General features: G+C 50.1%; 1 protein-coding gene and 1 long non-coding RNA gene across 2 annotated transcripts; one reads left to right on the top strand and one right to left on the bottom strand.

Moving 5' to 3' along the window:
* The first annotated feature begins 55 nt into the window (after positions 1–55).
* On the top strand, positions 56–23,762 carry LOC117313368 (uncharacterized). Its single transcript, XR_004527811.2, has 3 exons — positions 56–128; positions 21,340–21,452; positions 22,717–23,762. It is a non-coding gene; the product is annotated as an uncharacterized lncRNA (long non-coding RNA).
* THY1 (Thy-1 cell surface antigen) lies at positions 22,851–27,932 on the bottom strand. Its single transcript, XM_033861918.2, has 4 exons — positions 27,820–27,932; positions 25,699–25,759; positions 24,866–25,201; positions 22,851–24,331 (listed from the first exon to the last, which is right to left on the bottom strand). Exons 2-4 carry the CDS (start codon positions 25,733–25,735, stop codon positions 24,219–24,221), a joined length of 486 nt encoding a protein of 161 aa, XP_033717809.1. The 5' UTR covers positions 25,736–25,759; positions 27,820–27,932; the 3' UTR covers positions 22,851–24,218.

Here is a 27,932-nt window from a genome sequence, read left to right as displayed (position 1 = left end):
GTCATTAGAGCCCCGCCCGGCCAGGATCTCTCAGGCGACCGATATATGCAGAGAACCACGTGGAGGAAAGGCACGCGAGTTTGGAGGGGGTGGAGCACCTGAATATGACACGACGGGGCAGCTGGAAGGTATTGGGAAAGAGGAAGGGTCACGGGGAGAAGGCTCAGAAGTTGAACCCCAGGGCGTATGTATCAGCCTTCAGTTTTTAGGGAAGGCTAAATGTTCCCGCTCCTTCCCACCGGGCTGGGAGAGGGCCAGTTCTTCTGCCTCTTCTCTTTTTCGCTCCTCTTTCTCTACTCTGCTCATTTTACTCGCACGAGACCAGTGACTGATGGTGCCTCCTTGAGTGGGTAAACGGTGGCACTGGGTCAGTGGAAGAGATTCTCTTTTGTCTTTCAAGAAAAAGCTGAGAGGAAACTTGAATTTTTGCGGTTCCCATTCTTTGTGTATAACCTTTCCCCCATCCTCCACGGTGGTGAAGAAAACCACACAGCCAGGTAGATTGGTGCCAAGGCAAGTCCAGGTTTTCAATTTCACCTGGACCATCAGTCCTTCCAAGTGTCCTTAGCTCTTTCTCTTCTCTTTGGCTGGTATTTCTGTCCATCACCACCCTCCTCAAGTCCCTCGAGTCTTCTATTTCCTAGAGAAACTAGAGGCAATCAGGAGGGAAGCACTTAAAGTTCTGTGTACAAACATAGCCGAATCCATTCATAATTCTGCTCCAGAAGCAGTGAAAGAGGTGCCCCTCTTTCTTGTCCAAGACAAATCCCTTCTGGATCTCAACTCTTTTGTTTCCTTAATGTTACCCAAAAACTGGGTTCGCCTCTTGGTGGGTGTTGAGCCAAAAGACACAACCAGGCCAAAGATCAGGAGAAGGAAGCATGTTTTACTTGCAGCAAGTATGGAGAATACAAGGGATCTTCCCCAAAGCAGTGTCTCCCTGAACAGCAAAACTGGGGAAGTTTTAAGCTAAGAGTGCTTGCGTATTCCTGACGGGGCTTGAGCGGAATTCAGCATAGAACTGGGTCAAAGTTGGGCTTCCCTGGTGGCGCAGTGGTTAAGAATCTGCCTGCCAATGCAGGGGACACGGGTTCGAGCCCTGGTCTGGGAAGATCCCACATGCTGCGGAGCAACTAAGCCCGTGAGCCACAACCACTGAGCATGAGCTCTAGAGCCTGCGAGCTGCAACTTCTGAGCCCGTGTGCCGCAATTATTGAAGCCCGTGTGCCTAGAGCCCATGCTCGGCAACAAGAGAAGCCACCACAATGAGAAGGCCGCGCACCGCAACGAAGAGGAGCCCCCGCTCGCTGCAACTAGAGAAAGCCCGCAAGCAGCAACAAAGACCCAACGCAGCCAAAAATAAATAAATAAAATTAAAAAAAAATAAAGAATTGGGTCAAAGTTTAACAGAGAGCTTTAGTTGATTGAAATTAGAGTGTCAGAAAAGGTCAACATCATTCCTTAGGTTCATACCAGTCTAGGGTCTCAGCAGATAGTTACCATCCTCCACCTGGTTGGGGGCCTTAGTTCCAGCCCAACTCAAAGATTTGCATCAGATTGTTATGTATATCCCTTGAGGAGGAACTAGGGCTCTGTTTTATTAAACTATTGTTCACTGTTGCTTACTGGACTATTGTTCTTCCCCCCCCCCCCCCCCCCCCCCCCCCGTGTCCTCAAGTCATTCTCTATGTCTGCGTCTTTATTCCTGCCCTGCCACTAGGTTCATCAGTACCATTTTTTTTAAAGATTCCATATATATGCGTTAACATATGGTATTTGTTTTTCTCTTTCTGACTTACGTCACTCTGTATGACAGACTCTAGGTCTGTCCACCTCACTACAAATAACTCAGTTTCATTCCTTTTTATGGCTGAGCAATATTCCATTGTATATATGTGTCACATCTTCTTTATCCATTTATCTGTTGATGGACATTTAGGTTGCTTCCATGTCCTGGCTATTGTAAATAGTGCTGCAATGAACATTGTGGTACATGTATCTTTTTGAATTATGGTTTTCTCAGGGTATATGCCCAGTAGTGGGACTGCTGGGTCATATGGTAGTTCTACTTTTAGTTTTGTTTGTTTGTTTGTTTGTTTTTTGCAGTACGCGGGCCTCTCACTGTTGTGGCCTCTCCTGTTGCGGAGCACAGGCTCCGGACGTGCAGGCTCAGCGGCCATGGCTCATGGGCCTAGCTGCTCCACAGCATGTGGGATCTTCCCAGACCGGGGCATGAACCCGTGTGCCCTGCATCGGCAGGTGGACTCTCAACCACTGTGCCACCAGGGAAGCCCTACTTTTAGTTTTTTAAGGAACCTCCATACTGGTCTCCATAGTGGCTGTATCAATTTACATTCCCACCAGCAGTGCAGGAGGGTTACCTTTTCTCCACAGCCTCTCCAGCATTTATTGTTTCTAGATTTTTTTGTGATGGCCATTCTGACTGGTGTGAGGTGATACCTCATTGTGGTTTTGCATTTCTCTAATGGTTAGTGATGTTGAGCATCTTTTCATGTGTTGTTGGCAATCTGTATGTCTTCTTTGGAGAAATGTCTTTTAGGTCTTCCACCCATTTTTGGATTGGGTTGTTTGTTTTTTTTGATATTGAGCTGCATGAGCTGCTCATATATTTTGGAGATTAATCCTTTGTCAGTTGCTTCGTTTGCAAATATTTTCTCCCATTCTGAGGGTTGTCTTTTCGTCTTGTTTATGGTTTCCTTTGCTGTGCAAAAGCTTTTAAGTTTCATTAGGTCCCATTTGTTTATTTTTGTTTTTATTTCCATTTCTCTTGGAGGTGGGTCAAAAAGGATGTTGCTGTGATTTATGTCACAGAGTGTTCTGCTTATGTTTTCCTCTAAGAGTTTTTTTTTTTTTAATTTATTTTTTTGTGGTATGCAGGCCTCTCACTGTTGTGGCCTCTCCCTTTGTGGAGCACAGGCTCCGGACACGCAGGCTCAGCGGCCATGGCTCACAGGCCTAGCTGCTCCGCGGCATGTGGGATCTTCCTGGACCGGGGCACGAACCCATGTCCCCTGCATTGGCAGGCAGACTCTCAACCACTGCGCCACCAGGGAAGCCCCCCTCAAAGAGTTTTATAGTGTCTGGCCTTACATTTAGGTCTTTAATGCATTTTAAGTTTATTTTTGTGTATGGTGTTAGGGAGTGTTCTAATTTCATTCATTTACATGTAGCTGTCCACTTTTCCCAGCACCACTTATTGAAGAGCCTGTCTTTTCTCCATTGTATATTCTTGCCTCCTTTGTCAAAGATAAGGTGACCATATGTGTGTGGGTTTATCTCTGGGCTTTCTATCCTGTTCCATTGATCTATATTTCTGTTTTTGTGCCAGTACCATACTATCTTGATTACTGTAGCTTTGTAGTATAGTCTGAAGCCAGGGAGCCTGATTCCTCCAGCTCCATTTTTCTCTCTCAAGGTTGCTTTGGCTATTCGGGGTCTTTTGTTTTTCCCCACAAATTGTAAAATTTCTTGTTCTAGTTCTGTGAAAAATGCCATTGGTAATTTGATAGGGATTGAATTGAATCTGTAGATTGCTGTGGGTAGTATAGTCATTTTCACAATGTTGATTCTTCCAATCCAAGAACATGGTATATCTCTCCATCTGTTTGTGTCTTCTTTGATTTTTTTCATCAGTGTCTTATAGATTTCTGCATACAGGTCTTTTGCCTCCTTAGGTAGGTTTATTCCTGGGTATTTTATTCTTTTTGTTGCAGTGGTAAATGGGAGTGTTTCCTTAATTTCTCTTTTTGAGTTTTCGTTGTTTGAACTATTGTTTCTTGACTGCTTTTCCTTTGTTTCTGCATTCCCTCCCTTCCCTTAATCTCATTAATTACTGAGACTTGTTCAAGGGCTGGCATTGTGGCCAGGCTTAGATCACAAAATAGCTTAAGCCAAAAATGACTTCTCCTCCATCAAGAAAGCCATGCCCAGTTCTCTTTCTCCAGGGACCTTCTACCCCATCTGCTTACCTTCGGACCCTCATTGCATCGCATTTTACGGACAGCTACTGGACACTCCAGGTAGTCTTCTGGGAACTGAGGATGTAACAGTGAATAAAACAGGCAAAGTACGTTAAGGGGCTTACATTCTAGTAGAAGTAGAAGACAGTAACCAAATAAGGAAATAAGTAAAATATATAGTATTGGATGGCAGTAAGAGCTATGGAGGCAAATAAAGCAGGGGATGATACAGAGTGTATAACGTGCCATCAGAGGTCTCAATGAGAAGGGGACATTTGAACGACCTGGAGGAGGTGAAGGAGTGGGCCATCTAGAAGTCTGGGCAAAGAATGTTCTAAGTGGAGGGAACCGTAAGTGCAAGTGTGCTGAGATAGGCATGCGCTTGCCACCTTCCAGGAAGAGCGAGAAGGTCAGTGTGGCTGGAGTGGAGAGAGTGGACGATGAAGTCAAAGAGATAGGCAGGCCCTCACCTTGCAGGGCCCTGGCCATTTCAATGACTTTAACTTTTACTCTGAGATAGGAGCCATTGGAGGATTTCGAGCAGAAGAGGGACATGGATGTCATTTTTGCTTTAACAGAGTCCCTTTAGCTACTGTGTGGAGGACAGACCTGAAGAGAGCCAGAGTAGAAGGAGGAGACTGCAGTCATCTGGTAGGAGGTGATGGTGGCTCAGGTCGATGTGGTAGCAGGAGAGGAAGTGAGAAATGGTTGGATTCTGGATGTATTTTGAATGTAGAGCCAACAGGGTTTCCTGATGGATTAGGTGGTGTGAGAAAAAAGGATTTTTTGGTCTGAACATGAACTGAGGATGTATAGGCTGTGGAAGGAGCAGATTTGGGAGTGGCGGGGAGGTCAGGAACTTGATTTAACACATATTAAGTTTGAGATGTCTATTAGGCATGTCAAGATGCCACGAAAGAGGCTGGATATACACGTTTGGCAAAGTCTGTGTTGGAGATATAAAATTGAGAGTCTTCAGCATATAGATGTTATTTAAAGTCATGAGATTAGAAGAGATCACCAAGGGAGCAAATATAAATAGAAAAGAAAAGATGTGCAAGGACTGAATCCTGGAGCTCTCCAACATTAAATGGTTTTAGAAGTGAGTAGGAACCATCAAAGGACATGAAAGGAATGGCCAGTGAAGTAGGGGAAAAAACCACAGGAGGTGATGGTATGCTGAAAGCCCAGAGAAGAAAACCTATCAAGGAGGAAGATCAATTGTGTCAAATGCTGCATGTGGGTTAAGTAAGATGAGGTTGTTGGTGACCTTGACAAGAATGGTTTTGGTAGTGGTGGAGTGAAAGTTGGGTTGTGGGTGGTTCAAGAAAGAATGGGAGGAGAGGGAGGGACAAGGTATAGACAACTCTTTTTAAAAAATATTTATCTATTTATTTGGCTGCGCTGGGTCTTAGTTGCTGCACATGGGATCTTCGTTGCCACGTGTGGGATCTTTGTTGCGGCATGCAGGATCTAGTTCCCTGACCAGGGATCGAACCTGGGCCCCCTGCATTGGGATGGCGGAGTCTTAACCACTGGACCACCAGGGAAGTCCCCTAGACAACTCTGTGGAGGAATTTTGTGGTAAAGGAAGGAGAGAGATTGGGTGGGAGCTAAAAGGAGAAGTGAGGGTAAGATGTTACCTGAACAACCTGGGGTCTGCTCTCCTGTGCACAGTACAGCCAATCTACTGACACTGGGCTGTAGTGAAGGAAAGTGCAATGTTTATTGCAGACACCAAACAAGGGGCACAGGTAGCTAATGCTCAAAAGAAACTCTAACTCCCTGATGACTTTCAGGAAAAGGATTTAAAGATGGGGTGAGGGAGAGGGTTGTGGGGGTGTGTGATCAGCTGGTAAACATTCTTCTGATTGGTTGGTGGTGAGATAATCAGGAGTTACTATCATCAGTCTTCTGGTTCCAACTGTCTGGGGTCTAAGTGTTTGTGGTCAGCATGCAGTTAACTTCTTCCACCTGGTGAGGGTTTCAGTATCTGCAAAACAGCTCAAAGGACATGGCCCAGAATACTATCTATAGCCCTTGAGGAGGAACTAAAGGTACTTGACTTGGTTTAACGGCTAAACTCTAATTATTTTGTCTTGTTTGACTGTTTTCCTTTGTTTCTGCATTTTCTCACTTCTCTGATTAAATTTGTTCTTTGGAACTCAGGGAAGCCCTAGGAGGCTAAAGTTTTTCTACAAACAAGAGGCAGGCAGAGGACATGGGAAGGTCTGTCCTGGGAGGGCCCCATAGGGTCCTGCTCAGCTACAAAGAAAATTTTTTAAGTTGATGAGATTATATGCTTGGATGTTGATGAGAAAAAGCCAGTAGAGTCAGAATAGACGATGCGGGAGAGAGATCAGTGGAGCAACGTCCTTGATGAGGTGAGAGTGGATGGGATCTAGTACAGGAGTGAGGGCTTGGCTTCGGCCAGGGCACAAAGGGTACATCCAGAGAAAGAAGAGAGAAGGCACAGTGTTTGGGCACCGATGTAGGCAGGTGGATGGATGTGGTGGGAGCTAGTGGACGTTCTCTCGGATGGCCTCTTTTCTCTCAGTGAATTAGGAAGCAAGGTCAGCTGAGAGTGAGGATGGAGGAAGGGCTGGAAATTTAGAGAGGTGTGCGTGGGGGGCGGGAGTGGTAGTTAATAAACTAGCCATCTCGGGGCACTTAACTTTGAGTGTGTATCGGAATCACCTAGAGAGTCTGTTAAAGCCCCGTCCAGAGTTTCTGATTCTGGAGGTCTGAGGTGAGCCTGAGAATTTGCATTTCTAACATGTTTCTGGGTGATGCTGAGGCTGCTGGTCTGGGGTCGGCCCTTTGAGAGCTAGCTAGCGCGTGCCAGTGAGTGGGAGAGTGAACGAATGAATTGTGGACATACAGTGGGATTGTCAGGCAGCATCAAGGGCCCATCCGAGGTTAGAAATCGTGGATTGGAAGTGTCTCCATTCAGTATTTTTTCCCATCACATTCAGTCACTGTCCCTGGGTAGAGTCCTGTCTTTAAAACTTTCATTTTCTGCCAACTTTCCCTTTGACATATAAGTCTCCCAATTCTTCCCCTTAAAAGCATGAAAATCTCGCTAATTCCCTGGCGGTCCACAGTGGTTAGGACTCTGTGCTTTCACTGTGAGGGCGTGGGTTCAATCTCTGGTCGAGGAATTAAGATCCTGTAAGCTGTGTGGAGCGGCCAAAAAAAAAAAAAAGAAAAAAAATGAATTCGTATACATGAAAAGCTCTCAATAGTGCCTGGCATGCAGTGAGTGCCTAAGATCACTGTGATCTGCTACTCATCCGTCAGCTACTACTTGTATGGGCTGACGATGCCCAAATCTATATTTTCAGGTGGCCCTCACTCCTGAGTACCAGTCGTAATTATCCAAATGCCTCCTGACATACCCTTGGACATCACGTCAGTATCTCAATTTCAGCACGTCCAAACCTTAAACTTATCATTTTCCGACCGTTTGCTCCCCTTCCTTTAACCCCCACGTCTATGAACGGTGGCATCATCCAGTTTGCTACCAGAAATTTGCTAGTTTCCAAGTTCTCTCCTCCCATAGTTCTCAAACAGAGGTATTCTCTTAGTCTACCAACTCAGGAGACATAACATTGTTTTCTGTAACATTTCTCTTTGGAGCCAGCCCCTCTTCTACTGCAGTGGTGAACACTGAGTTTCAGTCACTTGATGGAATTGCCCCTCCTTTCTCCAGGGATTGCCTGAACTCCAGGGGGTTTCCCATACGTATTTGCTAAAGCCCTGGAGGAAGTGGCCCTTGTTATTAAGTGGCCATCCAAGTGTCCACTGGGATGTCTGCTTCCTGGTTGCTGCTTGTGTGGCCTCGTTAGGTTTGATGTGTCTCTGCTACCTCTGGGTCATTCTGGGACACTTGAGAATTATTCTGCGGCTTCCAGGCCCCAGAGTAGCATGAGAAAATATGATGCTGTCCAGGGTTCCAGCTGTGTCCAAAATAGGCTGCACTCTGCAGTCATTTCCTCTTTCTGGGGGTCTGTCCCCTATCTGAGGACCTACCCAGGATGGGGCGGTGGGGATCCACAGTGGTCAGATCTCAAAACCCTCTCTGGGTTTTTTGCTGTCTCTGTGCTTTTCCTCTGGCTTTTGTCTGCTGGTAGGCATGCTAATGGGAGGCCTGGCTCTACCCAAGATATTTTCTCCACATCTTCTGTCCAGGCTGTGGCTCCTTTCTGTCTTATTAAGGGTCTAGGCAAATGAGATGTAAAAGCCAGAAGTGGCTTCCCATTTTTTCCCCTGGTTTTTGCTGTCACATCCTTCCACTGAAGCATAAACACAAAAGCTTGGCTGGTTAAAGTGGGGCTATGGGGGTAAAGGGACGCCAACAAAAATAATATCTAAAAATATCACCGTATTCACTACATCTCATGGAGATCATATCTTTTATTTTTAAAAAATAGTTATTTATTTATTTATTTTGGCTGCGTCGGGTATTGGTTGCTGCACGTGGGATCTTCGTTGTGGTGTGCGGGCTTCTCTCTAGTTGTGGCGCGCGGTTCCAGGGTGCGTGGACTCCTCGTTGCGGCACGCAGCTTCTCTAGTTGAGGCGTGTGAGCTCAGTTGTTGTGGTGCGTAGGCTTAGATGCCCCGTGGTATGTGGGAACCTGCGTACCCTGCATTGGAAGGCAGATTCTTTACCACTGGACCACCAGGGAAGTCCCCGGGGATCATAGCTTTTTGATTTTCTTTCTTTTGTTCCCCTAAGGTTCTCCTCTCTCCATTGCTTCTGTCTTAGTTCGGAGTTTCATTCTTATAAACCTCCTGGTTTGGCAAAATTTTCTCCTGGTTTGGCAAAATTTTCTCCCCAACCCCGAGGGTCAAGTTGCTGGAACAGTAGGAGGTTTTTACACTTGAAGACCTCTGATAAAAAATAAGATTAGGAAGACTGAGTGACCTATTTAATGCCCAGTAAATACTTTATCCTGACTAAAATCAACACTAACATTTAGCACGTGTCGTAAAGGAAATATCAGTAACATTTTACAGATCTGAAGTTAGCAGTAATATGTATATTGTAATTTCTACTTATCATCCCTGGGTGATTTCATCTTTTTAGGCTTTTCCTGCAGTTTCAACAAGAGGGTGGTAAATCTAGTTTGTTTTGATGCAGGTGATGTGTAGTTAGTTCTCCTCACGCCAGGTACCTTCTGCAGGCAAGTGATGTCTTCTGAGCTTTGGGATTTCCAGATGCTATGGCCCCCACTGGTCCCATCATGGTCTTCGAGCCATTTGGGGGAACCCTCTATAAAGGGTGCCTATCTGAGATTGGATCGTATGATTTTTTTTTTTTTTTTTTTTCGGTACGCGGGCCTCTCACTGCTGTGGCCTCTCCCGTTGCGGAGCACAGGCTCCGGACGCGCAGGCTCAGCGGCCATGGCTCACGGGCCCAGCCGCTCCGCGGCATGTGGGATCTTCCCGGACCGGGACACGAACCCGTGTCCCCTGCACTGGCAGGCGGACTCTCAACCACTGCACCACCCAGGAAGCCCAACAGGCGGATTCTTAGCCACTGCGCCACCGGGGAAGCCCAAAACCATCCTTTAAAAGTTGCAAGTTTTCAGTTTCTAGGGAGGGAGAGACTTCACCTTGTGGCTGACTCTTTACGTTGGGAAAATCACCACAAAGGGCTTGTAGTTTCCTAGATGTAGAGCGAGTATCCAGCACTGAGCTGAGAGGAATGTTAGCTCTGATGGGTGGGAATTGTCTTCTGCCCTTCTCGCTCTTTAGAAGGCAGTGGGGAGAAAGCATTTCTTGGCTCTGAGTTTCGAGCACTCTTGCTGGGTCTGGGCCCAGCGGGTGTGTACAGGGGCCGAGGTGTGAGACAGGGGCACGGAGGGCTGGAGGAGATGGAAGGTGAGAGGGAGCGGGGTGGATGGCGGACGTCCTACAGGCCTACTCATGGTGCACACGGCTGGCTAACGTGGACATTTTGGAATGAAATGAGTTGGCGTGTGTTGTGAGTCTGGGTGAATGGCTGTTCGGGTTAGAGGCGTACCCCAGCCTGTGCCTTGGAAGGAAGTGGAGTTTCCACTGTCAGTTGTGCTGAGACAGGCAGTAAAGAATGGGAGGTGGTGGACCTTAGACTCGCGGTGAGAGGCTTTCCCCTCTCCAGGCCTCCTGACACTGTGTTCTGGGCTCTGAGGCGTTGGTGTGCTCCGAGCGTTCCTGGAGCTGACCCTTGCCTCAGGGAGTGAGGCTGAGAAGTGTTCCTTTCAGGGCCCTCCTCTCCCTGCCCTGCCTCCCCTTCATGAGTTTGCCTGAGGTGGGATAGCTCAGCGGTTCAAACAACCATGGTTCCCACCCATGGTCTGGTCCAGCTCTGTCCAATAGAACTTTCTGTGAGGACGGAACCCCACCAGCCACATGTGCCACTGAGCACTTGAAATGTGGCTGGCGTGGCTGAAAAATAGAAATTTTAGTTTACTTCAGTGCAATTTGTTTAAGTCTAAATACTCACATGTGGCTCGTGGCTACCATATTGGACAGCTCGGGTCTAGATGGCAGGAAACCATGAAGCTGTAAAGCCTGAAGCCTGAGCCCAGAGCTGTGACGCTGGCTGTTGTCATCAGAGGACACGGAGGCTCCAAAAGGCTGTGTCACCCTGTGTGAGGGGTGGAGCTGCCCCAGAAGGCCCCGCAGCAGGAGGGGGCGGTGTACTGAATGTGCCAGGGCTCAGGCTGCCAGAGAGTGGGCCCCTCCTGCTGCTGACACACCGGCAGCCCAGGACGGTGGGACCGGGCATCAGGCCATAGTTAAGCTGTTTGCCTACCGTCCCCCAGTGACTGCGTCAGGCCAGTCCTACCTGTCTGGCTCAGTCCCCAGAGGTCCAGAGAGTCCAGCACATCCATTATCAGCACACCTGTCCTGTAGCATCTCCTCGCCTGGGCCAGGTCCTGCCCCACCCCCTAAACCCCCTTGTGCCCAGACACTGCTCTGGGGTGGGCAAGCTCTGCTTCATCCTCAGCCTCGTCTTCAGAGGTTCTCTTGAGCTCCGGCCTTAAATGAAACTCACTGTTCCCTGAGGACACCATTTCCCCTGAAGCCTCCTTCAGTGGAGTCTGCTTTTGCTCTGACCCTCACACACCTCAGGGTCGGGAAGTGGGGTTTGGGTTTCCTAGGGCTGCCATGACTGGGTGGCTTCAAGCAACAGAAATTTGTTTTCTTACACTTTTGGCCAGAAGTCTAAAATCGAGGTGTTGCTGGGGCCGGGCTCCCTCTGAAGCGTCTAGGGGAGGGTCCTTCCTGGCCTCTTCCAGCTTCTGGTGGCCCCAGGTGACCCTTGGCTGGTGGCAGCGTCACTCCAGTCTTTCCTCTGTCTTCACATGGCTGTCTGCTCTCTGTGTCTCCTGTTTCTCTGTGTTCAAATTTCCCTTGTCTTATGAGGACGCCAGTCTTTGGTTTAGGGTCCACTGTAGTCCTGTGACTCCATTTTAGCTTGATTACATCTGCAGAGACCCTATTTCCAGATAAGGTCACATTCTTAGGTACCGGGGATCGGGACTTGAATGTACCTTTGTTTTGGGGGGTGGGCCACAGTTCAACCCACAACAGGTCGGGTAAGTGTTCTTCCTCATTGGCTCTCTCCTTCAAGCGGCCCTGCTGGATCTCCAGGCACCTGGTTACCCTCCTGCCACCCTTCTTCACTGCTGTCCCGTGCTGGCTGCAGGTCGCTTGTCTCCTGGCTCACTGTCTTCCTCTCTCCCCCTTCTCTTTCATCATCCTCCATGGTTTCAGCAGCATGTGGATGCTCCTTGCAACCCTCTGGCCTGTCAGCTTTTGGCCCCCTTTACCTCCTCTCCCCTCTGACCTCTTCACATCCTGACCCACTTAAGACTCTTTTTTATTTTTTGGCTGCCCCGTGCAGCTTGTGGGATCTTAGTTCCCTGACCAGGGATTGAACCCACGCCCCCTGCATTAGAAGCACGGAGTCTTAACCACTGGACCACCAGGGAAGTCCCTACAATGGATCATTTTAATTACTCCTTTGCTAACTTCCTCTATTCCTTTGCCCCTCCTTCCCTCTGTTGCTCGTGCCTGGAAAAACCTGGACCCTCCCTGAGGCCGTCTTCCCTTCCTTGGTATGCCTGCACCCATGCAGGTGAATGGCCCTGGAGAAGTTCACCCAATTAAGTCCCCTTTATATTCATGGCCACACACCTCAGATGGGTCACACTCAGCACTGCCCAGCACTTCTATTATGTTTCCATGGTATGTTTATTTTCCCACCGTATTAGTTTTCTACTGCTGTGTAACGCATTACCAGAAACCTAATAGCTTAAGACACCCATGTATTATCTCACAGTCTGTAGGCCAGAAGTTCTGGTGGGCTCAGCTGGTTCTCTGGTCGGGGTCTTACAAGGCTAAAATCAAGGTGCTGGCCAGGCTGGCTGTTATCCGGAGGCTCGGGGCAAGATTCCACTTCCAAGCTCATGTAGGTTGTTGCCAGAGTCCAGTTCCTTATGGCTATGGGTGTGAGGTCCCTGTTTCCTTGCTGGCTGCTGGCTGGGCTCTGCTTTCTGCTCCTAGAGGCTGCCCACAGTCCTTCTCACGAGGCCAGTGGTGGCACGTTGAGTCACCCTTGTGCTTCAAATCTCTGTCTTCCTCTTCTGCCACTAGCCAGAGAAAGTTCTCTGCTTTTAAGGACTCACGTGATTTCATAGGCCTACCTGGACAGTATTCCTCTTTTAAGATCAACTGTGCCATTTAAAATAACACCGTCATGGGGGTGACATCTCATCTCAGTCACAGATTCCAGGGATTAGGGGTATAGAATCTTGGGAGGCTATTTTTAGAATTCTGCTTACACCCCCACCTTTTTTTTTTTTTCAGTCTGAATCTCATATGGGTTTTTTTTTTCTTTTAAGGTCAAATTTATTGTCATAAAGTTATTCATAATACATTATTATTTTTTTCCTTGTTGGTTATCTATTTTAAATATAGCAGTGTGTACACGTCAATCCCAAACTCCCCATCAATCCCTCCCCCCAACCCTTCCCCGCCCAGTAACCACAAGTTCATTCTCTAAGTCTGTGAGTCTGTTTCTGTTTTGTAAATAAGTTCATTTGTATCCGTTTTTTTTTTTTTAGATTCCACATAGAAGTGATATCGTATGATATTTGTCTTTCTCTGTCTGAGTTACTTCACTTAGTATGATAATCTCCAGGTCCATCCATGTTGCTGTAAATGGCATTATTTCATTCTTTTTAATGGCTGAGTAATATTCCGTTGTATATATGTACCCCACGTCTTTATCCATTCCTTTGTTGATGGACATTTAGGTTGCTTCCATGTCTTGGCTATTGTAAAGAGCATTGCCATGAACAGAGTCCCCCAAGGACTCTGCTTCCATGTTTTTCTCTGGATATATGCCTGGGAGTGGGATTGCTGGATCATATGGTAGCTTTCAAAATAAAGTTTTTAAAAAAATAAAATTAAAATTTCTGACTACAGTAACATGTATGTGGGAGGGGGTAAGTAGAGTTATAATATCCTAAGGGCCTTGATTTATCCATAAAGAGGATAAAGGATAAATTTGATTAATTTAAGAATTTGATAGGTTAAATGTGCATATTGAATCTTAAAAAGAATCCCCTGGGGCTTCCCTGGTGGCGCGGTGATTAAGAATCCGCCTGCCAATGCAGGAGACACGGGTTTGAGCCCTGGTCCGGGAAGATCCCACATGCCACGGAGCAGCTAAGCCCGTGCGCCACAACTACTGAGCCTGTGCTCTAGATCCCACAAGCTACAACTGCTGAGCCCGTGCGCCACAACTACTGAAACTATGCGCCTAGAGCCCGTGCTCCACAACAAGAGAAGCCACCGCAGTGAGAAGCCTGTGCACCACAACGAAGAGTAGCCCCCGCTCGCTGCAACTAGAGAAAGCCCGTGCACGGCAATGAAGACCCAATGCTGCCAAAACTAAATGATAATAAATAAAATAAATAAATAAAAATTAAAAGAAATAAAAAGAATCCACTAAAAATGGGGTTGGCAAACTCTTTCTGTAAAGAGATGGGTAGTAAATATTTTGGCCTTTGCAGGTCCCTTATAGTCTTTTTAAAAATTTATTTATTTATTTATTTTTGGCTGCATTGGGTCTTGGTTTCTGTGCGAGGGCTTTCTCTAGTTGCGGCAAGCGGGGGCCAATCTTCATCGTGGTGCGCGGGCCTTTCACTGTTGCTGCCTTTCTTGTTGTGGGGTACAGGCTCCAGACGCGCAGGCTGCGTAGTTGTGGCTCACAGGCCTAGTTGCTCCGTGGCATGTAGGATCTTCCCAGACCAGGGCTCGAACCCGTGTCCCCTGCATTGGCAGGCAGATTCTCAACCACTGTGCCACCAGGGAAGCCCTAGTCTTTTCTTTTTTAATAGATCTTTATTAGAGTATAATTGCTTCACAATACCGTGTTAGTTTCTGTTGTACAACAAAGCGAATCAGCCATGTGCCTACATGGTCCCCATATCCCCTCCCTCTTGAGCCTCCCTCCCACCCTCCCTATCCCACCCCTCTAGGTGGACACAAAGCACCAAGCTGATCTCCCTGTGCTATGCCGCTGCTTCCCACTAGCCAACTGTTTTACATTTGGTAGTGTATATATGTCGATGCTACTCTCACTTTGCCCCGGCTTCCCCCACCCCGTGTCCTCAAGTCCATTCTCTATGTCTACATCTTTTCATATGGGTTTTTTTAATTAAAAAAATTTTTATTGACGTATAGTTGATTCACAATGTTGTGTTAGTTTCAGATGTACAGCAAAGCGATTCAGTTACACATATATCTATGTCTGTATCTATTCTTTTTTTTTTTCTTTTTGCAGTACGCGGGCCTCTCACTGCTGTGGCCTCTCCCGTTGCGGAGCACAGGCTCTGGACGCGCAGGCTCAGCGGCCATGGCTCACGGACCCAGCTGTTCCACGGCACGTGGGATCTTCCCGGACCGGGGCACGAACCCGTGTCCCCTGTATTGGCAGGCGGACTCTCAACCACTGCGCCACCAGGGAAGCCCCTGTATCTATTCTTTTTCAGATTCTTTTCCATTATAGGTTATTACAAAATATCGAACCACTCCTACTTTTTGACATGCCTATTTTCTATTATCTACTTTTTTCAAACCTGTTGCATCTTCCCTTCATCTCCTCACCCTCTTATTTAGCTGATGGCCTTGCTACTCGTGTGGAACCCCCTGAACTTCTACCCTCAAGTTCACAAACTCCCCTCTTCCACACCCATCTCCTTTGCATTTATTTCTCGTCTAGATCCCTCCTTTCTCACCTCCCCAAGGACTCTGCTTCCACATTTTCTTCTCCCCCTTGTTCAGCAGTCTTTCCCTGTCTTCATAAGTAATCGCCATGAATGTACACTGTGCTCTAGTCTCTCCCATAAACAACTCCCCTTGACTCTGCTTCCCACACCACTCACAGCTCAGCGTCCTGGAAGAGAAGTCTACACCCTCCCATTCACTCGCTCACCCCCTCCAAACTGGCCTCTGTTACCCCTGCTCCACTGAACTGCTCTTGTTAAAGTGACTATTGCTGCATCACAAACCGCTCCAACATTTAGCGGCTTTAAACAATTTATCAACTTGATTGACATATACACACTACTATGTAGAAAATCGATAACTAATAAGGACCTACTGTCTAGCACAGGGAACTCTACTCAATACTCTCTAATGACCTATATGAGAAAAGAATCTAAAAAAGAGTGGATGTATGTATATGTATAACTGATACACTTTGCTGTACACCTGAAACTAACACAACATGGTAAATCAACTATACTTCAATAAGATTTTTTTTTAAGTGTAAAAAAAAAATTATTGATGGGCTTCCCTGGTGGTGCAGTGGTTAAGAATCCACCTGCCAATGCAGGGGACATGGGTTCGAGCCCTGGTCCGGGAAGATCCCACATGCCGCGGAGCAGCTAAGCCCGTGCACCACAACTACTGAGCCTGTGCTCTAGAGCCCGTGAGCCACAACTACTGAGCTTGCGTGCCACAACTACTGAAGCCCGCGCTCAGTATTTTCGTGCCCTAGAACCTGTGCTCCGCAACAGGAGAAGCCACCGCAGTGAGAAGCCCGCGCACTGCAACGAAGAGTAGCCCCTGCTCGCTGCAGCTAGAGAAAGCCCGCACACAGCAACAAAGACCCAACGCAGCCAAAAATAAATAAATAAATTTATTTTTAAAAATTTATTAATGTGTTTCATGCTGCTCTGGTTACCTGGGAACTTCTCACTTGGGGTTTCTTTCTCACAAGGCTGCAGTCAGCAACTGCTGGGCCGGGAGTCATCCAAAGGCTCACCTGAGCTGGATGTCCAAGATGGCGTAGTGACTCGGCTGGCAGTGGATGTTGGCTGTTGGCTGGGAGCTTAGCTGGGGCTGGTGACTGGAGTGACTGCATGTGGCCTCTATGTGACTTGAGCTCTCAGAATGGTAGCTGGGTTCCAGGAGGGTGTGTCTCAGCAGTGAGCATTCCTGGAGAACCAGGTGGAAGCTGCAAGGCTTCTTATGACCTAACTTTGGAAGTCATGTAGCATGATGTCTATCATACACTATTGGTCATAAGCAAGACACAGGCCATGCCAGGCCCAAGGGAATGGGATTACACAAGGGCATATTTTATTTAGGGGGTCATCTTTGGAGACTAGCTACCATAGTCACCAACAACTTGGTCCTCGTCTTACTTGACTTCTTAACAGAAGTGGACCTAGTTGATTGCTCTTTTTCAAAACTTTTCCTTCTCTGGCTCCGCTAACCCCTGGCTTTCCTCTTTCCTCACTGGCTGCTCTTTAGTCTCCGTTGTGTCCCCCTAAACTCTAAGTATTGGACCACCTCAGATTCTAGGCCTGGGCTCAATTATTTCTCTATAACACCACCCTGCATGATCTTACTTGTCCCGCGGTCAGTGCCTACCACCCAAATGCTGATGTCTGTCGAGTTTTCTCTAACTCCCATCTCTCACCTGTGCTCAGGACTGGGAGAGCCAGCTGTCTTCTCGATACTCCATTTGGATATCTAATGGGCATCGCAGATTTAACAAATCCACTTCTCCACCCCAGTATTCCCCATCCTTCTCTGTCTCAACACATGACATCACCATCCACTAATTGTTCAAGCAAAAACCCAAGGGTCATCCAGGATTTCGTCTCCTTTCCTTTCAACACTCCACCTCCATCTAAACCACTAGTAAGCAAGTCCTCTCTGGTTTTTTTGGGTTGGGCATTAATATATTTCTTTAAATACATTTGATTTATATTGTTTAGTAAACTAATAGAGACTAAAAGTATTACTAGGTTTATAATGTAAAAGCAGTCTGTTACCCCATCCTACATTCTCATTCCCCAAGGCAACTACTCTCAACTATTTCAGCTAGTTTTTCTGCTATTTACTTTACTTTTATATTTAAAAATTTCTCATATAGCTAGCTATTTCTTGATTTTTCAGTTTTAAGTCTTATCCGTTGACTTTCACCTCTGGAAAATGAGGTTTAGCTCTCTTAATGCCCATTTTCTCCCCCACTAAACACATGTACTTAGTCTTCTCCCATCGTCCAATATAGCTTTATCACAATTTTTGGTTAAAATCACTGTTTAGTGTTTATATTAGTATGACTCTATAAATATTTCACATCTAAGCTGTGTAATGTGCTATATGATTAGAATTCTTTTTTTCCTCCCTCTGGCGTTTCTGGAGTTAGTACTTGCCATCTTTTTTTTTTTTTGGTTGTTGAGAATTTAAAAAAACCCTTATTTAAAAATAATTAAAAATTTACAACAGTTACAAAAATAGTATGACAAGGTCCTGCGTACCCTTCATCCAATTTCCCCCGATGGTAACATTTAAAAAAAAAAATATATATATATATATACACACATATTTATTTTGTTTGCACAGGATCTTAGTTGTGGCATGCAGGATCTTTGTTGCAGCGTGTGGGATCTTTTTTGTTTTAGTTGCGGCATGCATGTGGGGATCTAGTTCCCCCATCAGGGATCAAACCCGGGCCCCCCGAATTAGGAGCATGGAGTCTCACCCACTGGACCACCAGGGAAGTCCCCAGTGGTAACATCTAATACAACTGTAGTACAGTATCAACACTGGGAAAATCGATATTGGTAAAATCCACAGACCTTACTCAGATTCACCAGTCCTCCCAGTTTTAACTCTGTACGTATCTCAAAGTCACCATTTCTGTTTTTGCCACGCAATTTTTGTCCAAGCTACCATCATCTCTTTTAGGATTATGGCAGTATCCTTCTGATTTCTTGCTTCTGCTGTTATTCTTCTCCAGTTCATCTTCAACAAAGCAGCAAGAGAGATCTTCTAAAAACATTATTAGAACAAGTCCTTTATCACTTCCCTACTGCCCTTAGAATAAAATTCGAACTCTTCACCATGACCTCCAAGGCCCTGTGGGACCTGGCTTGCGCCTACCTCTTCAGTGACTTTTCTTTTTTTGGCTGCTCTGCGTGGCTTGTGGGAACTTAGTTCCCTGACTGTCGAACCCAGGGCTCCCGCAGTGAGAGTGCCAAGTCCTAACCACTGGATCTCCAGAGAATTCGCCTCCAGTGACATCTTGTACCCCTCCTCGCCTGGACACCTTGAACCCTTTGTGTTCCCTCCGTCTGACTGGTTTACTTGCTTCATGTCCATCTCCTGTACCACAATATAAGTTTTATGGGGAAGGAACTTGTCTGTACCATTCGCAGGTCTCTTCTCATTACCCTGCACAGATAGTTACACTCCCTGGCATGGGGTGCACACTTAGTAAATGTTTGAATGGATATGACTGGGGCAGGGACCCTAATGAAGGGCTCATGTGCTCTGAGGGCTGTTGTATCAGCCAGCAGTTTTGTTGCCTGAGAGAGGGGCTGAGGCCTGTCCTCGGACTAAACGCACAATGGCTTCTACTTCCCCTCCCCAAGTCTTTCAGGATATAGAAGAAATAAAATAACATTTCTTTCTTTGTAATCAGCTTACGAAATAGTAGAGCCTGCTTTTTGTGCTAACTCCTACCATGACCCCTCCTCTGGGAAGCCCTCTAGCCTGGCTAGGGGCCCTACAGATGTATTCTCATAGCACTTTACTGAGGTAAAATTTACGTTTGAGGAAATTCACCCATTTTAGTGTACAGTTTGATGAATCTTGACAAATGTAAGTGCTCGTGTAAGCACACCAAAAAGTTCCCTTGTGCCTTGGCTGTTTCCTTTTTTTAAAAAAAAAATTGTGGTAAAATACGTATAACCATTTGGTGGCATTAAATACACTCACATTGTTGTGCCACGACCACCACCATCCATCTCCAGAACTCTTTCATCTTGCAAAACTGAAACTCTGCACCCACTAAATAACAACTCCCCATGTCCCCTCCCTGTAGCCCCTGGCAACCACCATTCTACTTTCTGTCTCTCTAAATTTGACTTTTGGCTTTGTGTGTGTGTGTTGTGTGTGTGTGTTGTGTGTGTCTGTGTGTGGTAAAAAATACATACAACATTTACTGTCTTAACCATTTTTAAGTGTACAGTTTAGTTGTGTTAAATAACAGCTTCTTTTTAAGGTACATTTAGGTTCAACTGTGAGTGCAGAAACTCCAAATAAGAGTAACTCTGACATGGTATTCCATGGCTGCTTTGACAGTTCTAACATCACTAGGAATCCAGGCTGTTGTACTTTGTGATGTAACATAAAACTTCTATCTCATAGTCCAAGATGGCTGCTCCATTTCCAGCCGTTGACTCCACATTCCAGCCAGCATGAAGGTGAAAGGGGTTGAAAAGCGCACATTCTCCCTTTAAGAGCACTTCATAAAAATTGTACACATTATTTTGTGCTAATGTTCCATTGGACAGAATTTAGACACGTGTGCACATCTTGCTGCAAGGGAGCTGGGAAATGTAGTCTTTATTCTGGACCATATAATCTAGTTCTAATTTGTGGGTCTATTGCTGAGAAAGAAAGAGAGAATACATGTTGGAAAACCCTCAAGCAGTGTCTGCCACAGCTTCCCTGCCTCCTAGCCCCAATCACTGCACTGAAATCAATTCCTCACTTCTTACTGGGCTGTAGATTCCTTCAGCCAGGGGCTATGTCTTTTACCTTTTAGCACAGCCAGGTGCTTAACGTTTTTTGTACAAATAAATCATTCCAGCACTACTATCTTATTTTATTTTTTATTTTGTTTTATTTTAATTTTGGCTGCACTGCACGGCTTGCGGGATCTTAGTTCCTTGCAGTGGGGGTGTGGAGTCCTAACCACTGGACAGCCAGGGAATTCCCCTGTCTTATTTTTATTTATTTATTTTATTTTTGGCTGCGTTGGGTCTTTGTTGTTGCACATGGGCTTTCTCTAGTTGCAGCGAGCGGGGGCTATTCTTCATTGTGGTGCGCGGGCTTCTCGTTGCGGTGCTGTCTATTGTTGCGGAGCACAGGCTCTAGAGTGCAGGCTCAGTAGTTGTGGCGCATGGGCTTAGTTGCTCCGCGGAATGTGGGATCTTCCCAGACCAGGGATCGAACCCGTGTCCCCTGCATTGGCAGGCGGGTTCTTAAACCACTGCACCACCAGATGCGCCTCCCGCCCCCCCCCCCCATCTTATTTTAGAAATCAGAAAAATGAGGCACTGAAGGCTGAAGTGACTAGGGTCATCTAGCCCAGGTTCCCACTGAATTCAGGAAGTTGCTTTCCTGCAGGCTGGACAGGTGGCCTCCACTGACCACGCCCACTGCCAGGCACTCCTGCCTCTGCAGCTGGGCGGCTCCAGCCATCAAAGGCCCCTTCCGGTGTAGAGCCACACTTGGCCTCCGCAGAACTCTCCCATTGGTCCTACGCTGCGCTCTACAGCACGTGCCCACCTCCATAGCTTCCCTGCCCCAGGTCTTCCCTTTGCCAGGCAAAGACGCCTCCCGGGAGTCTTCACATGACATGATACTCCCGAGGGGTGGGAGACATTTGGGGCCTGAGAGCCCTGGGCAGGAGGCAATCCCACCTGTGTTCTGAAGCCCTGCTTCAGGGTTAGCAGGAGGCAGCTGACGACCCTCACGCTTTGCCAGAACTCTGAAGGACTCCAGGCCCACTGATTCCTCAGCGGTAGATGAGGAAGTGCTTTACTCCTAACCTGGGACTTGCTTCTTTCACATGTAAAGACAAACCTGCCCATCACAACACAGGAGCTGCAGACACAGTGAGGACAGGGACATCATGCTGGGGGGGGCAGGGGCTGGAGGATGTGTGTCACGGGTCCCCTGGACGCTGGGTACATTTATTGGTTGGCCAGAGAAAGTCCCTGCGTCTCCCCACGGTGACCCACCTCGTTCTTCCCGTGGGAGCCCCTAGGTGTTGGGAAGACCCTCACGCTGCGCCGTGTGCAGGTGCTCCTGTCTCAGTGGACGGATGTGTGGAGAGGGGCTTCTTTCTCTTTCTACTGAGCAAGGATTCCACGCCCTAAGGTAAGGACCAAGATGGCCAAGGGGGATGTGGGGGAGGGGTGAGGAGGAATGGGAAGGGGCTCGGTGGGGTGGGCTCTGGGCATGTGTGCAGGAACCAGGGCCGGCCCCAGCCCTCTTTGTAACTAGCCGAGTCCCTGAAGACGTGCCGCAGCACTCTTCAGCTCTCCTGACGTGACCGGGGAGGAACTGGCTGCCGTCGTGGACTGGCCCCAGGAGCCCACCGCAGCCCCGGCCCGCAGTCTTTCTGGGTTGGCTTGTGCTGTGAGGCCCGACGGCCCTGCCTTTAAATCGTCGAGCCCCTTCCCAGGCCCAGGCCTGTTCCTTTCTTCTCTGTCCCTGCCTTCCTATAGCCCCTGGACCTCAGAGGCCTCTGTGTCTTTTGAAGCTAAGCCCACTCGCCGTGGCCTTGGGCTCTCCTCCCACAGGCGTGGCTGCAAAGGGACCCTTGTTGAGGGGCCACTAAACTCTTCAAGGAAACGGTGACAAAGACCACACAGGAGGCTCACACAGGTGCCAGGGTGTCATGGCTTCTCACAGCTGAGGCTGAACGCCTGGCTTCCCAGTTCCTTCCAGAAAGACCTTCCAGCTTTAGCTCTTACTACCCCGAGGGTGGCATTTGAACTCCCTTCCCCTACAAAGGCTCTTCATTTTTTGGCTGCAAGCAGGGCACAGCAAAAGGGCCCTGTGTCCAGGCTGGCTACACTGTCCTGAGTGGCCAACAGCCCACGTGGGGATGGGTGGGTCCCCGTGGTCGGTGACACGGGCAGCTCCCTCTCTTCCTTGAGCGCTTCTCTTGCCCTCTTCCGGCCTGGCCACTACGGGGCTCACTGGCAAAGCTCAGGTATCAATGGGAGGTGTCGCAAGAGTGGGAGTCAGTGGCGTGAGTTTAGATCCTGGGCCTTTAAGCAAATGCTCAGAAAAACCATCCTACCCAGCGCTAAATACCAAATGAGTCAGCTTCTGGGTAGTCACTACTGTCCTCCCCCAGATTCCCTTCTGGGGGCTGCCTCACTCTGGCAGCAACTGAGACCCAGAACCACCCTGTGATGCTGTTCTAGTCCCTTCTACCAGGGGGCGCTTTCTACTCAGTGACTTTTAGGGGAGGGAGCTGGGGACGGGCCTCAGGGTTCTCTCCCCACCTCCAGTGCTTTATGTGGCCATGTTGGAGTTAAGAAGAGACGCTTGTCCTCACACCTTGATGATGAGGGCAGCTCCCGAGTACCGCCTCGCTTCCCGAGCCGCCCCTCTGTGCCCCTCTCTATAGCAGCTGTAAGCTGACGGGGCATTTCTGAGAACATCCAGACGCCAGAAGGCAGACTCCGTGCCTTCGTGCCCGTTAGCACGTTCTGGAACCGGCGCCATGCGGCTTGGCCCACACATGGGGCAGGTGAGTCCACAGAGAGGGAACATTTGTTTATTTGGGCAAACGTGCCGTGTTAGAGTGGTTCTGAGAAGCCGGGCATGCAGTGGTCCACCCCTGGGGGGGCAGGGGGGAGGAGAAGGGCTGCAGAAAGCAGGGATGGGGGAGAGGAGGAGGTGGCCGGTCGGGCCTCAAGGCTAAGGGAGGGGGGCGGGCCTGGGGAGAGAGGAGCAAAGCAGAGACAGACAGGAGGACAGATTCCAGAGGCTTGGTTTTATTGTACAGTATTCTTTTTCCTCAGTGAGATGCCATAAGCTGGGGTGGCACTACACACGGTCACAGGACGGGGAAGAGCCGCCGGGTGCAGAGCTGGCTGCTGGGAAAAGCCACCCCTCGAGGCATGTTCACTTATGGGTATCACCCCACGGCCAGCCCTAGGCCCCCGAGAGGTCCCTGAGGAGGCAGGTCTCTGGGGCGGGGGCCTATCTGAAGGCTTGGGCGCTGCTGGGGGAAGACGGAAGAGCCTCCTGGGGAACACGTGGGCCGAACTCCGTGTGGCTCAGCCAGGGGCTCCACCTCGTTCACTGCCTCCAGCTCTGAGTTCTGGAAGCTCCTAGGAGCTTGGGATAGCCTGGGAGGGGGCCTGTCCTCCTCTGCTACCTCCCAACTGCTGGCCGAGCCAGTGCGAGACGCTAGCTCCCATTTTTAGCTTCCTCACTGGGGGGAGGGATGATGGACCCTGCCTTCCACCTGCCTCACCAGCCCATCAGCGCTGCTTCCCGGGCAGAATCTGCATTGTCACTGGACCAGACGCCGGGCCCAAGGCCCCTTGGGGACTTCTGCAGGGTAAGAAGGCGGCTTTTTTCTGTGACAGAAAGTGCTCGTGGAGACACTTGGTTCTCTCCTCACAGGATGGGCCACAAACGCTTGGCAGCGCCCTCACATCCGGGGTCTTCAGGCGCCATCCCTACTGCTGAGGGATGTGCTAGGGCCACACCCCTCCCCCTCCTCGCCCAGGTCTCTCCCAGGCCTCTAGTCCCGGTGGGCAAGGATGGCCGGCCCCAGGGACTGATACCCCTCCCATCCCCTCACTCTCCATCAGGTCCCCAGCCCTGGCTTCCCTTTTCGCGAACTGCCAAAGAAAAGGTAGGATAAGTCCTAAATCAGACAGAAGCAGCTCTGGAACTAAGGATACAAATAGGCAGTGGCGTGCGGAGAGGGTAGGGGGTGGCAGTGGGGGATGGGAGATGATGGCATGCAGCAGTGGGATTCCTTAGGGGCGGTGGGGTCCCCACTTCTCCCCAAGGTGTGTGGGAGGTTGGGGGGAGGGGGGTCAACTGACTCCGAGAAGTAGGGTCTCTGGACTGGGCCTCGTGGCTTCCTGTATTCTCCATGGGCCCAGCCAGTCACAGGGAGATGAAATCCATGGCCTGCAGGAGGGGCAGCGAGAGCAGAAGCAGGAGCAGCCACGAGGTGCTCTGGATCAGCAGGCTCGTGCCTCCGCACTTGACCAGCGTATCTGTGGACAGAGGACGGGGCAGAGAGGCAGGGCGGGAATGCAGAGCGGCCGGGACTCGGGCAGGCCCAGGCCCAGGGCAAGGCTGCTTTCCCTTGGGGAGGGTGGCGCCGTGATGTCTTGGCTGGAACCAGGGCCAACCTGGTCTGACAGAACCAGCCACCTTTCCCATTTGCAGGTTCCTGGGCCCTTGAACAAATATCGTCACGAGGAAACTGTGGGCGAGGCAGCTGTGCCATCCTGCTTTCCAGGTGGGGAGAAGGAGGTCCGGGGAGGCCGAGTGATCTGCCCGCAGTCATGGGGGAAGCGTGTGCCACACCACTCTGCCCGTCTGACCGTCCCCTTAGACCTTCCCCCATTCACGCTGAAGGTAGCGATTCCGCCGGGCACAGGCAGCAGTGGGCGGAAGGGGAGAGAAGTTATGGGACCACTCCCTATTGCGGCCCAGCCAAGGGGACTGCCAGCTGTCCCAGCCAGCCCGTTCCTCCCCAGCCTGCCTCTCCCAGCTTCCTTGGTCCTGTTGGGGGTTTGCCTCACCTCTGAGCACAGAGACGTTCCTGTTGGAGACGATGGGAGTCTGACCAGAGAGGTGGAGTGCACACGTGTAGGTCCCCTCATCCTTGGTGGTGAAGCCCGACAGGTAGAGGACCTTGAGATTGTACTTGCTGAAGAAGTTGGTTCGGGAGCGGTATGCGTGCTCAGGGACCCCAATGGTGCCAAAGAGCACGTGCTTCTTCGTCTCACGGGTCAGGCTGAACTCGTACTGAATGGGCAGGTTGGTGGTATTCTCATGGCGGCAGTCTAGACGAAGGCTCTGGTCCACCAGGCAGGCTGTCAGGCTGGTCACCTTCTGCCCACGGGCCACCTGTAAGACTGGCACCAGCAGTGCCCCCTCCAAGTTGGTGAGGACCTGTAGAGCAGGGGGCCTCCCATCCACGTTAACAGTAGAGAAAGGCCTGGCCAGGGAAGGGCACAGGGTCTGCTCTCTGAGCACCTCTCCCCGCCCAGAGGTCCCTGAGGGCCAGTCTACCTTCCCTACCGCAGGCCCCAGCCTACCTCCCTCTACTCTAGTCGTGGGTCCCACCAGTATGTTCCAGGGGCAGGAGACCTTGGGGGAAGTTGATGCAACATCCTGGTTCACACTTGGAGATTCCAACTCAGTATGGGGCAGGCTCAGTGAATTGAGTTTCCAAAAACCATCCCAGGCAGTCAGAAGATCAACTAGGTTGCTCAGCTGACTTAGGGATAAAAGGAGCCCTCTCTCTCCTTTAGTCACCTCTACTTTCTGAGGTCATGAGGAAGAAGCTAGCTTCTCTGAAAGGAAGGCAGCCAGGGTGCTTGGAATCCCAGCCCTGCCCCTTGCCCGGTACCTGTCAGCAAGAGAGTGATGCCAATGGTAGGGTTCATGGTGCCGAGAGCTCAGTCCTGGATCTGGGGGTGCAACAGGATGGGAATCAGCCAAGAGGTGGGGCAGGTGCGCCCGCACTTACTGCCAGGGCTGGGGGCCCCTGGGAGACATGCCATAATGGCCACAGTGGGCATCCAAGCCCCTCTCTATAGCCCTCTCCCCTCCCACCTCTCAGTGAATGTGACGCTGCCACTCAGCCCTTCCCCATCTGGGAAAGCAAGGGGGTTGGAGAACACACCCTTCCGTGGTGTGTATGCGTGCTGAACCCTTACTAGCTGGGTGGCTTTGAGTAAGTGACTTTAACTTGACCGTTTTCTCTTTCAGGAAGTCAGGGACTTCCTAATTTTTTAATCGTAAAATTTGCAGAACACCCAATTTATTATCTTCACCACTTTTAAGTGTACAGTCTCCAATCTCCAGAACCCTTTTCATCTTGCAAAATCAGAACTCTCTACCCATGAAACAAAACCTCCTCATTCAGGGCCTACCTATTTCTCGTTCAGAAGAAAATCCCCAGTGCCCAGACAGTTCCTGGCATACAACAGATGCCCGAAAGGTACTGAATGAACCTGGGCTTTAGATACCCACAGGGTTGTGATGGGGATTAAGAAAAATGACAGACATCTGGCACTGCTGGAGATTAAGTGATCCACGGCCTTAGTCCCCGGCCTCTTAGATGAGCGTGGTCGGGTATGTGTGGGGCCCCAGGTAGGACCGTACTTGGCACACCGCTAAGGGTGTTCCCGACTGTGTGTGGGGAAGGCGACAGTGCCATCCTATTGCATAGGTTCTCTGCATCAGAACCAAGATGTTTCCAATTGTCCAGCTCTCTGGGCAGGGTTCCTGGGCCTGCAGCTTTCCAGTCCAGATTCGGTAGCCTCCCTGCCTAGGCTCTCTGCCCTGTCTTTTTTTTTGCAGCCTAGGCTGAATCTATATCCCGGCGAGGCGACACAGAGCGGGTAGCCTAGCCCGTCTGCAGCAGTGCTCGCCAGGGAGAGGCCACAGCAGGGGCGTGTGCCTGCGAGTGCGCGGGGCCGTGCCCTGGTGCGTGCGCCCTGCTGAGCAGGGCGCGCCGCTAGCCGCGTCTAGGGTCCCAGGCGCTCAGCCCAGTGGGGGGAGGGGGGAGGGAGGGGCGAGACTGGGGCTCCCGGGTGCCTGCGGCTGCAGTCGGTTCCCTCTCAGACCCCTGCCGAGAGGGACCCGGAGGTGCCGTTGGGGAAGAAAGGGGGGTCGACATCTGGTTTAGATTAGCATACGCTGAGTTACAGAGCGGGTGGCGAGCTTGGGATCTAGGAGAGGAAGCGGGGGAAGCAGCGGCTAGAACTAGAAAGGAAGAAATGGGGCTGGGACTCAAGGGGATGTAGAGCCAAAGGGAGGGGTAGACAGCTGGAGGGGAGGTGCAGTCTGCCTTTCCTCGGCCTTGCGTCCCCGCAGCTCAGAACCCGGAGAAGCTTTGCTCTCCCTCCTCTCCAGCCCGCGTTCGACTAACCCCACCCTTATTCCGTGTCCCTATTCCAATCCTTTCCTTTCCCAATTGAGGTCCTTCTTCCCCCTCTCTCATCCTTTTCCAGTTCTCGCCTCCCCCGTCTGCCAGCCTTCCTCCCAGTCCCCGCCCCAGCCCCCGCCCGCGGTACTGCGGTTTCCCGTTCCTTGGATGCCCCGCACCCAGCCCGCAGCGAGGTCGCAGGGCAGAGATATCCTTCAGTTTGCGGTCCTCTGCTCCCCCAGTTTCACCGCCCCCCACCCCTGGTCCCGCCTTCGCAGGCTGGCTTTGGGGACGTCTGGCTGGAGAGCAGAACGCAAGGCTTTCCTTGGCGCCCTTCCTCCCGGTTCTCCTCCAGCACCCCAGCCCCAGGCGAACGTTCCCCAGCGGGCGAAAGTTTCGCCGCGACCCCCGGCCTGCAGCAGTTGCGTCCGGCTCCTGCCCCTGCCTGGCAAGCAGCCCCCTCCTCAAGCACTGAGCGGCTCCTTCCCAGGGCGCCCTCCGACCGTTTTCCGAAGCCTCGGATCGGGAGGGCCTGCCTGGGCGCCAGGGGGCCTATTATCCCTGCGCCCCGGGTCCCGCCCTGCCTCTGGCTCCTACCTGGGCTCCGGTTCTCGGCCGCAGCAGCCTCCTCCAGACGCGCTGCCGCCTCCAGTTGCTACACCCTGCCCGGCGCCCGCAGTTTTCACCAGGGGTGGGAGAGGAGGAGCGGG

This window comes from Tursiops truncatus, chromosome 8 (genome assembly GCF_011762595.2).
Source record: "Tursiops truncatus isolate mTurTru1 chromosome 8, mTurTru1.mat.Y, whole genome shotgun sequence".
Taxonomy (NCBI): domain Eukaryota; kingdom Metazoa; phylum Chordata; class Mammalia; order Artiodactyla; family Delphinidae; genus Tursiops; species Tursiops truncatus.
The sequence above is the reverse complement of the archived record's forward strand: the minus strand, read 5'-3'. Positions and strand labels throughout refer to the sequence as shown.